General features: G+C 45.7%; 1 protein-coding gene across 1 annotated transcript in view; it reads left to right on the forward strand.

Annotated features, from left to right (window-relative positions):
• Positions 1-11,327, forward strand: part of LOC111869665 (synaptic vesicle glycoprotein 2B) — a 65,258-nt gene that overhangs the window by 43,884 nt on the left and 10,047 nt on the right. The window contains exons 5-9 of the mRNA XM_023861353.2: positions 1,633-1,784; positions 2,233-2,402; positions 6,066-6,227; positions 7,052-7,140; positions 9,665-9,949. Of these exons, the coding sequence (XP_023717121.1) occupies positions 1,633-1,784; positions 2,233-2,402; positions 6,066-6,227; positions 7,052-7,140; positions 9,665-9,949 (858 nt within the window). The remainder of the gene's footprint in view (positions 1-1,632; positions 1,785-2,232; positions 2,403-6,065; positions 6,228-7,051; positions 7,141-9,664; positions 9,950-11,327) is intronic.

An 11,327-nucleotide genomic window follows, 5' to 3' on the forward strand; every position in this document is an offset into this window, starting at 1 on the left:
TTCATCACGACAACGCGCCAGCACACAACGCGCTATCTGTGAAGAGGTATTTGGCAAAAAACAACATTCCAGTGATGGAACATCCACCGTATTCTCCGGACCTAGCACCGTGCGACTTTTTTCTCTTCCCAAAAATCAAGTCTGCGCTGAAAGGGACCAGGTTCGAGTCCGTGGATGCAGTGAAAGCAAAAGCGACGCAACTCTTGAAGAGCATAACACAAGATGACCTGCAGCACTGCTTCCAACAGTGGAAAATTCGCATGGAGCGGTGTAGGGATCGGGGAGGGGACTACATTGAAGGGGATAACATTTCGATTGTCTGATTTTTTTTTTAATAAAGGGTTAGAGCATGAATCCGGTATATATATACCTGTTACACCTTTATTGTGAGGTAAGGGGGGTAGAGGGAACGGACTTTAATTTAAGACGTTTCGGCAGCTGCCATTACCCAGCCTTACTACAGGGAATCCCCTTCGGAAGCGGGGCATGGATAAGGTTGATTAGGAATTACAATTTTCACTAGGTACATGCTGATGCATTGTTACCAAATGGTCACTACTTCATCTTGGCCGCAGGGGATCGGTGGTCTAACACTGCACTGAACTTTCTGAGCTACAATTCATGGTTCCACTTACTCTGGATGGTAACGAAGGCGACGGTGGAGGACAGAATTTCTCGAAGTTTCATGGTTCTCGGCTGGACTGGTCTGTTGACGTGGTATTAACTGACTATAGGCTATAGGCTATAGGGCATAGCCTCCCTTGTCAACTGCTCTGCAATATTTATCACTATTCCCTGTTTACCGACCCTGAGGTAGTCACGGCTGAGTCAACATCCTATACTCTTTCTGTCGTAGTTGTAGTTCCTGGTTACACTGTATGTTCTTATACCCAACTCAGCAATATTGGACTTGGTGGGTTATGTTGCTTTGACTACACTAAACTACATTCCTAAGTTACAGTTGTCTTCTTTCTACAACCTCTTCGGGGTACTGCTAAATGGAAATATGTACTCTATATTTCTAAAATTCTACCGTTACTGCCATAAGAGCAGTACATGTTTTGTCAAAAATTGGATGTAGAAGGATTCCTTCAAAAATTGCTAGAATTTTCGACTTTCAGTTGTATTGATCCATAAGAAAGCCCAGCTTCCATAAGGTCATAAATGTAGTTTGACATGCATAGCATAAATATTTCCACAGATTCTGTTGAAGTTATACGCACGACAGTTCCACGAATTTGCTTTCTATTCATATTTTTACGTAAAGAAAGGTAAAGCTATGCCTGAAACAGGCAGTGAAGGCCCATGCGGTTGTGAGATGTTGAGATTCCTACATTTTCTCTAGACAATCGGCTCACAGATGGCGGTGAGATGGTCAGCTTTCGGCCGCTACTCCCAGGAAGGTCCCTGGTACTTATTTCCGTTAGAGGCTGAGTCGACCCCAGGGCCATAATGCGGCTGTAAAAATTAGGAAAATTGAAAAATCCACCTCATCGGGACCCCCGAACCCGCAACCTTGCGGCTTGTTGCATAGTGCCCCAATCGACATAACTCTGATGTTATGATACCTGTGTATCTCATTACATTTCGAAAACTCGTGCGTGGAGTGTGACAACTATTTCCGATTCACAGCATCGGCGGGTTGCTGCCTATCGTGTTCACGTATTGCAGCGAGTTCCTCTGCAAAGCGGACCGCAGCAAGTACCTCAGCAGACTGCTTACCTTCTGGGCACTTGGTGGCATCCTGGTCACCTTTATCGCCTCAGTGATGCTGCCCCAAACAGGTGCGTTCATTACTTGCACATTACACTGCTTGTCTTCTTGTCAACCAAACTCCTGTTCTCAGGCAGCATGATTTTGCGTCTAGTTACTTTGCCCGCCTCTGTGGTCTAGTGGCCAGAGTTCCTGGCTACAGATCCAGAGGTCCCGGGTTCGATTCCCGGCGCTACCAGATTTTCTGAGAAGTAGTGGGACTGGAGCGGGGCCCACTCAGCCTCGTGAGGATAATTGAGGAGCTATAGCGGCTCCGATGTAGAAAATCGAGAATAAAGGCCGTGGGAATGCGTTGCGCTGACCACGTGACGTTCTCTATCCGCTAAAGCTGGCACTAACTTCGCCGACAAGCGGAGGTCGCTCGCTCGATATAGTTTGCTTGCGGACTACAGGTCACGGAATTTTGTTTTGACTGGGACTCCCTTATCTTCATTAGAAGTGTTCCGAAATGTTCCGCAGGTATCGGCGTGGTGATTGAAAACAAGGAGCACTTCAGCGCGTGGCACCAGTTTCTGTTGGTGTGTTCTCTGCCCTCTCTCGCGGCAATCATTGGACTCGTGTTCCTTCCCGAGTCCCCCAGATTTCTGCTGGAGGCCGGAAGGGAAGTGGAAGCCATGATGGTTTACCAGGTAACGTTATCTAGTGCTGTAAACTGAACCCGTTCCATCGAGTTCCCATCCTCATAACCTACGTGCCTAAGAACCATCTCAATGTGGATTCCTTTCTCTGAGACTAATTCCGTGTAATCCGCTGAAAATGGACCCATATTTGACTACGATGTTTACCCGACTGCACCGCATTACATAAACATAAAGGTAAAGCTATCCCTGTAAGAGGCTGTGGAGGCCCATAGGGTTGTCAGACGTCGAGGCTTCCAGATTTTCTAAACAATCGACTGACAGATGGCGGTGAGCGGCCTCCGTAGGGAGGGACTTTAAGCCGTGGGTCCCGTGTCGTAGATTTACGGCACGTAAAAGATTCTCATGTCTCTAGGAGACCTCTGAGCAAAATTAGGCAAGTAGTTTCCAATGCCTCTGGTAGAAGGGGGAAATATCAGGTACGGACGGCCGACCTCGTTGGCTGAACGGGGCTGATAGCACGCACCAGTACCGGTAGGGTATGGCGACAATAGAAATTAAAAGGGGACGCACAATGGACCAATAACTGGTCTAAGTGCATGGGGAAACCCACCCCCTCTAATAATAATAATAATGATAATAATAATAATACATATGGCGGTGAGGTTATTAACCTTAAGCGCCGATAGCCCTTTACCGCCAATAAGATTCCTGGCACTAATTTCTGTTGGAGGCTGAATAGACCCCAGGGCCATAACGTGGCTGGAAGGATTAGGTTAAATTGGAAAATGCAATGACGTCATTGGGAATCGAACCCGCGACCTTCCGGCTTGTAGCATAGTGTCTCCACACCGCATTACATATCAGAAGTTATAACTCATCATGACTACCGCTGTGAGAACCTAAAATTTTATATATAATATAGTTCTTCCAATTCTTGCTTCGAGTAAATTTTCTCAACGAAATTCCGTGTGCTTTTATCTTTCGATGCTAGCTGCATGTACAGCCATTCATAATCTCATTAATTTCACTGCATATTCTAACAGTGGCAAGTGTGACGTGCATAAATCACGGAAGTCGTCGTTATGTAATATCCTCAACTCTCTGTATGCTTCTTGTTTTCAGATTCAATTATTTTACTGAGCACCAAAAAAAAATATATATATATGCGTATTTCGGCACCCACGCACACACATGCACACACATGAACAGTCCTGTCAGTTTTGTGTTGTCGTGAAACGTGAAATCTTACATTGACGGAAACCTGCTTACTGCCTACATCATCTTTCTCTGGGGAAAGTTCAGCCACACCAAACATTACTTCGAGTTTGTCACTAGTTTTTCGGGCGTCTCCCTCCCCCCCTCAAATGCTGGCAATAATTACATCTCTAGGCGAATTTTCTTTCAGTATCCGCTTATGCCAGTTGTGGGCAAATGTCAGACTTGTACCTTAGAATCACCTGATTACGGAAAACATTCAAAATCATCTGCACTACTTGATATACCTATATCAAACTATAGGCTGTGACTTGGTAAAGCTGTAGTACCACCACTGCAATCAGGCGATTGCTGGACTTACTATATCTCCTTCGAACCATAGCTGGATCTTGATACATTCATCATATGACAGCCAAGCGGTTTGCAAACTGTTATCTTTACAAGAACACTGGAAACTAATAATATCACCAATGCACATATTCTGTTGTTCCGCAAGTCAGGCAGTGCCAGACAACACGGTATTAAATCAGACTGGGTCCAGTCGATCTTGTGACGCGTACCTAACTTCATGGACCTAAGCCATTCTTGTGAAGCCGCCAGTTGTGCAGCTACTCAAGAAATTCAAAGAATTTCATGGAAACCGAAGGTTCATTACCGCGCCCACAAGAGCCCTCCACTGATCCTTATCCTGAGCCAGATCAATCCAATTCATATCATCCCAACCTATCTCTCTAAGATCCATTTTAATATTGTCCACCTACCTACGTCTTAGTCTTCCTAATGGTCCTTTCCTTCTGGCTTTCCCACCAATATCCTATATGCATTCTTCTTTGCCCTCATTTGTGCTACACGCCCTGCCCATCTTATCCTCCTTGACTCGAACATTCTAATTATACTTGGAGAAGAGTACAAGTTATGAAGCTCCTCATTATGCAGTTTTCTCCAACCTCCTGTCACTTCATTTCTCTTTGGTTCAAATATTCTCCTCAGCACCCTGTTCTCAAACACCCTCAGTCTATGTTCCTCCCTTAATGTCAGATACCAAGTTTCGCAACCATACAGCACCACAGGCAAAATTGTTCTAGTAGTTTTGTATATTCTGATTTTTATGTTTTTAAACAGCAGACGAGAAGACAAAAGGACAACGAATTTCCATAGTCTTCAATTTGTTGACCTTGAATTATTGTTTGTGCACATTTCAGTTTTTCTGTCTTCACAATCAAATCGTAATGATGCTGCGTGTAATTATAGTAACACAGTGTACCCATAGAGAGCTGCATGACCCTGTTATAGGTATTTCTAAATGTAACGATATGTATGTAAAACTTTCACCAAAAGTTTCTCTGTCGTTAGCTGTCATCATTTTGTGAAATATGCTCATTTAGAATTTCTTGAAACCTAACGTATTTTGTATTTGTTTAACACTGAATGTTGTGATTAGATTGTGAGCACGCGGTACGGAGCCCCTAGTAAAACCCAAAAGTCCCTCTGCTTAAACACAACTTTATAAAGGTGTATATGTGGAGCATTGGTAACCGTAGCGGTCAGCTTCACGCTCTTGCCTTTTCCACCTGAGGACAGAGCCACCAGGTTCAATGTAAAGTAGGGTGCGTGGACTCAAAGCCTTCTGGTAATATTGACCCTACAGCAAGTATAACCATCCGGGACTACACTCTCTGCTGGCTGAGTTAACAAAACTTAATTACTAACAGTTGGTTGAGGCACTATGCTACAAGCCGGAAGGTCGCGGGTTCAAGTCCCGATGTGGTCATTAGATTTTTTTCGTCCTTCCAGCCGCACTATGGCTCTGGGGTCGACTCAGCCTCTAACAGAAATGAGTACCAGGAATATTCTTGGGGGTAAAGGGCGGCCGGCGCGTAGGGCTGACAACCTTGCCGCCATCTGTGAACCGATTGTCTAGATAATGTGGGACCCTCAACGTCTCACAACCCTATGGGCCTCCACGGCCTGTTACAGGGACAGCTTTACTTACTTACTTTACTTACCAACATGAATGCATATGTTCTATTGGAAGCAGTGGAAACTAAGAGTCCGTACTTCAAATGTTTTTTACTTCTTAACGAACCACAGAGGAGCCGGGACAGAGTAGTCGGTAAACAACTGGCTACTGGCTGGACAACCGAGGAGTCGGAGATCGAATCCCGGTAGGGTCAAGAATTTTCTCTTCTCCAAATCCTCCAGACCGGCTCTGGGGTCCACTCAACCTCCTATCCAATGGGTATCGGGGGCGCTTTCCCCGGGGTTAAGCGGCCGGGTCGTGAAGCTGACTACTCACCTCCAGTTAGTGCCGAGGTCAAGGAAATATTGATCTATACATCCACTCCACCATACGCCTTCATGACGTAGTGTTTAATTATTTAAGCACAGGGACAACTTTACCTTATACCCATCTACATGTAGGTCTTCCAATTGCAATAGACAGAATGTCTATTTCGAGTGTTTGGGAAGTGTTCTATGTGTTTTATGATGTTGCAGAAAATCTACAAGACCAATAACATGAACAATCCTACCGCACATGCGCAGTACCAGTTGTCAGAGTTGGAGCTGCCCAGCAAGCGCCCCTCGGGTCGCGGGGTGTCTTCAACCCCCCCTCCCGGCAAGTCTGTATTGGCTGACATGACCTACAGCATCGAGATGGTGAGGACTTATAGGATTATCTCAACAATACATTGTCGCGAGCATGATGCTCACGGCTTCCCCTTCCAAATACGTACCTACCGTGAATCTGACTGCACCTTATATCGAATGAGGAAATTTTTGGTGGTATTTCGTACTACAGTAAATAGCGACTGCCTACGGGCTGGACGACCGAGGGGCGGAGTTCGAGTCCCGGTAAGGTGAAGAATTTTCTCTTCTCTACGTCGTCCAAATCGGCTCTGGGGCCCACCCAGCCTCCTATCCAATGGGTACCGGGGGTTCTTTGCCGCGGATAAGGCGGCCTGGGCGTGAAGCTGACCACTCACCTCCAACTATGCCGAGGTCACGAAAATGTGGATCTATAAATCCACTTCCCAATATGCCTTCACGGCTTGGTGCTTAATTCGTTAAGCATAGGGACAACTAAGAGGGTTGAACGTGCCAGCGTATAATGCTCAGTGTAGCATGTGGAGGGGGAAACACGTGACGTGTTGTGAACATCAGCCCATAACTCCATCGTCTGCTTTATTTTCCCTGTCAGTAACACCAGCATAATGACTGTGCGATCTGATGTTCCCCGTGGTTTTCCTTCATGGAACTAGGTAAACTGTGGTACGTAGCTTGCAGACACACGATATGTTTCCTTCTCACACTTCCCACTTCATCCTAACGTAGGACTCGCCGAAACAAAGTTGTTAAATTGTCCAAGGTTCAGTTCTTAGTTGAGACATTAAATGAATCAGATACATTTTCTGAAGGGCATTCGGACCTTTGAACGGTGCGGTAGGTGTAATTGCTGACTTTTGCTTTTGTTATGTTGGCAGTTCTGGAACTCATTCCTGCAACTGTTTGTGCAACCACACCTGCCAGTCACCCTCCTCCTCATAGTGCTCTGGTTCACTGCTTCATTCGGGTGAGTTTTCACGTCAGGTTGCAAGTTACTATTAGCAGTGGCGGCTCGCCAACTGGACCACGTGGACAGTGTCCCACTTAAAATACTGATGTAATATTTGTGTAGGAGCCGGGATAGCGTGGCTGAGGGCTGGACGACCGGATGGTTGGAGTTCGAGTCCAGGTGTGGGCAAGAATTTTCACTTCTCCACTGGGACCCACCTAGACTCTTATGCAATGGGCACCGGGGACTTTTTCCCTGGCGTGAAAGAGGCAGGGGCATGAAGCTGACCACTCACCTCCAGCTAGTGCCGAGGTCAAGGCCATACGCCTTCATGATGTAGTGTTTAATTAGTTAAGCACAGGGAGAATTTTCCTTTTTAATGTTTGTATCTTGACAGTATAATGTTCCAAAATTAGAAACGAAGTGATTTTAGTTTCAGCCTTGTCGTTGTGCTATCCTGTGGACGACAAAGCGACCTGGTTGAGACGGTAGTTTGTAGTCAAGTGTTGGGGCGAGGCGAGTGAGGGCCCATGACCGTGACTGAAACTTTCAAGGCAAGGCACATTACGCCAGGACCGTGCAACTGTTTCCTAGTGTTTCTGTTGAGACCTGAGTAAAATGGCGGCGTGCTATGTTCACCTCACAGAAACCGCTGTCAGAATGCGAACCGACAACAGAGAAATGTTGCAGCTGTTTGGGGAAGATGACAATTGCATTCTGTCTCGCAGCTATGTCTCTCGTAAGCTTGATGAGGTGGACTGCCGAACGACAGAGAAAGAAAACTTTAGGCGACACTTTGCTGTTGTTGTCCCTCAATTCTAATGGAAGAATACATTATTAGTAATTATGTGTTGTTGAGGTAAAGGTAAAGTTGTCCCTGTGCTCAACGAATTACGCACTATGGCATAAGGGCGTAAGGGGGAGTAGATTTATAGATCCACATTCTCTTGACCTCGGTACTAGTTGGAGGTGAGTGGTCAGCTACAAGCCCGGGCCGCTTTATCCCGGGGAAAGATCCCCCGGTACCCACTGGATAGGAGGTTGGGTGGACCCCAGATTCGGACTGGACGATTTGGAGAAAAGAAAATTCTTGACCCTACTGGGACTCGAACTCTGACCCCTCAGTTGTCCATCTCGTAGCCAGTCGCTATACCGACTACCCTACACCGGCTCCTTCTCTGTTGTAGTTTATTGGAAAAGTAAGATTATCCTACGCGTCAAGGAGTTCTTCCACAAAACTGCTCCTTTTATTAATGACGATTTCTCACTCAGTTACTGAGAACCAGTGACAACTGCCAAGTTTGGAAGATATTTTTGTACACTTACTTTCAAGCAAAATGGGTTAAATTCTTTATGCAAGTTGTGAGTGAAAACGTAATTTAGGCACTCGTCGCCTGATTTTTATTACTGAAGTACAGACAAGTTGACAAACATCAATTTGTTACTTGTAAATCTAACAAACGCATTGTTATTGAAGTACATTCTGCGATTTCAACCCTTGCGTTAGTGTATTAATCAGCGGCCTCCGTAGTCTAGAGGTAACGTTCCCACCTCATGACTCGTAGTACGCAGGTTCAAATACCCGGCGGTATTTTTAAGGGCGGAAAATTCAGGGAACAAGTCCTCCGGGAGGGACTTTAAGCCGTGGGTCCCGTGTCGTAGCTTTACAGCACGTAAAAGAACCTCATATCTCCAAAGGAGGTCACTGAGCCAAATTACGGACGTTTGCCGCCCAACAGCAGTCACTAATACCTCCGGTAGATGGGGGAAGCATTATAGATACTTCTCAGCCAGTAGAGCCGGTCTCGCTGGCTGGGCGGGACTGATGGTAAGCACCAGTACCGGTAGGATATAGAGACTGGTAGAAATCATAGAGGGAAGCACAATGGACCAATACAGGTCTAAGTGCATGGGGAAACCCACCCTCTCCAATAACTAACTAACTAGCTAACTAGTGTATTAATCGATGTTTCTTGAAGCTGTGGGGGCACGCGGTAGCGTAATTGGTTAAGACACTATGCTACAAGCCGGAGGGTCACGGGTTCGAGTCCCGATGAGGTGGATTTTTTTCGATTTACCTAATCCTTCCAGCCGCACTATGGCCTTGGAGGCGACTCAGGCTCTAACAGAAATGAGCACCAGAAATCTTCCTGGGGGGTAAACGGCGGCCGGCGCGTAAGGCTGAGAACCTTACCGCCATCTATGTGCCTATTGTCTAGAGAAAGTGTGGGAATCTGAAACTCTCACAAACCTATGGGCCTTCAGGGCCTGTTACAGGGACTCCTTTACTTTGTCTTCCTCCTTGAAGCTGTGCTCATGCAGGAACGAATGGCTGAATCAACGTTTCCTGAAACTCTGTTCACATAGGCGCGCGTGTTGCTGATGGACGCTTCACGGAGTTCTGTTCACACTAGCGCATCTCTCTCACTACAAACCGACGATTCCTTGAGTTTTATTCTTATTAGGCTAAGTAAAGTTTCCCTCAGCTCTGCACATATTGGCGATGCTCACAAGGCTCCATTCACTGTGACGCGTGTTGCAGGTACTACGGCATGAGGACTTGGTTCCCAGACTACAAGAAGCTGGTAAGCACGTGGGAGTATGACGCAAGGACCAGTCTCATCACAAATGCCACGTACGACGGGCACGCCTTCAACACTTCAGTTGAAAATGTGCGCTGGATAGACAGCTTCTTCAAGAACTGCTCCTTCCACCACCTGACGTTCAACCATGTAAGCTTCGACAACTGCACTGTAGAGGACGTTCGCTTCGAGATCATAAAGTCCAGCCGCACTTACTTCAGGAACTCCGTCATCAAGGACTCCAGGTGCGAGGACGTTTTGTTCAATGAAAGAATTCTTTAAAAGCGGGATTTTAGCCAATAAAACCACTTGCGTTGTTTCAGCGTCAGTTAACTCAGGCTGGTACAACGGCTGGGGACAGAACATTTCTTTGTTCATCGAAAGACATTAAAATTCCTTTAATTTATTTGTCTTTCCGGCTTTGCTTTCCTTGTTTCCTTCCTATTCCTTCCACGTTTGTTTGGTTCGTTTTAGGGCCGGAGCGTGAGTCGCTTTGTCCTACCGCCTCAGCTGGACGTAACGTACAAGCCCCTGACTACAGACAAGAGCCGTGGTGGAATTATCTTACTTTCTTTTGTAATTTGATTCTTGTATACCAGTTCCTGCAATATTCTTTTGTGCATTTATTAATTTCTTTCTTGATTTATCTACATCGTATATTTCTGTTTCCTTTATTTTTAATCCGTCCTTATGTCTCTCATTTTGATATAAGCCTGTTTTCCTATAGACTGAGGTGTCATTATTAATGGGCTACCTCGTACGGTTGACCGCCTCTGTGGTCTAGTGGTCAGAGTTCCTGGTTACAGATCCAGAGGTCCCAGGTTCGATTCCCAGCGCTACCAACTTTTCTGAGAAGTAGTGGGTCTGGAAAGGGGTCCACTCAGTCTCGTGAGAATAATTGAGGAGCTTTTTCAAGGAAATAGTGGCTCCGGTCTAGAAAACCGAGATTAACGGCGACGCGACACCCTCTATCCGCTAAAGTTTGCATTAACTTCGCCGACAAGCGGCGGTATCTCGGTCGGTATAGTTCGCTTGCGGACTAAAGGCCACGGAATTTTACTTCGTACGGTTTCTATCTTAGTTTCCATTCCTGTTCATGTATTGATGATACCGCCAAATAACGTGGTTTGAAACACTGTGCCTCTTCTCGGGCTAAATGTAATATCTCTACAGGAAGCTCGAGTGTATGGGCTTAAAGCTACGCATTTTGAACGTAGTAACTTTTAAGCGAAGTAAACCATATGACTCTAGTGTGACTACTATCTGCAATCTTGTATTTAAGTATCCTGTTGCATTACTATATCTGAAACTGTTTATGTACTACACAGTCCTTCAACAATGCAACAAACTGTTCCTTCTTCCTTACACTTTCACTTCCGACACATGTTTCGGCCCTAAATGGTCATCTTCAGGTGCTTTACTGTACTAAAATTGCTACACTGCACTAATATAATGCATTCATTACATATGCAGCTGCATGCTTCCTGATTCAAGCCATCATAGTCGTGGTCTAACTGCTATGCCCTAAAATAGCACACACTGTAGTTCACTTAATTTAAGGCAATAAAATCTATTAAAATTTGTTTTCCTCTAAATTCTTATTACACCTCACAAGGGGCGTCG

The sequence above is a fragment of the Cryptotermes secundus genome, unplaced genomic scaffold (assembly GCF_002891405.2).
Source record: "Cryptotermes secundus unplaced genomic scaffold, Csec_1.0 scaffold839, whole genome shotgun sequence".
Classification (NCBI taxonomy): domain Eukaryota; kingdom Metazoa; phylum Arthropoda; class Insecta; order Blattodea; family Kalotermitidae; genus Cryptotermes; species Cryptotermes secundus.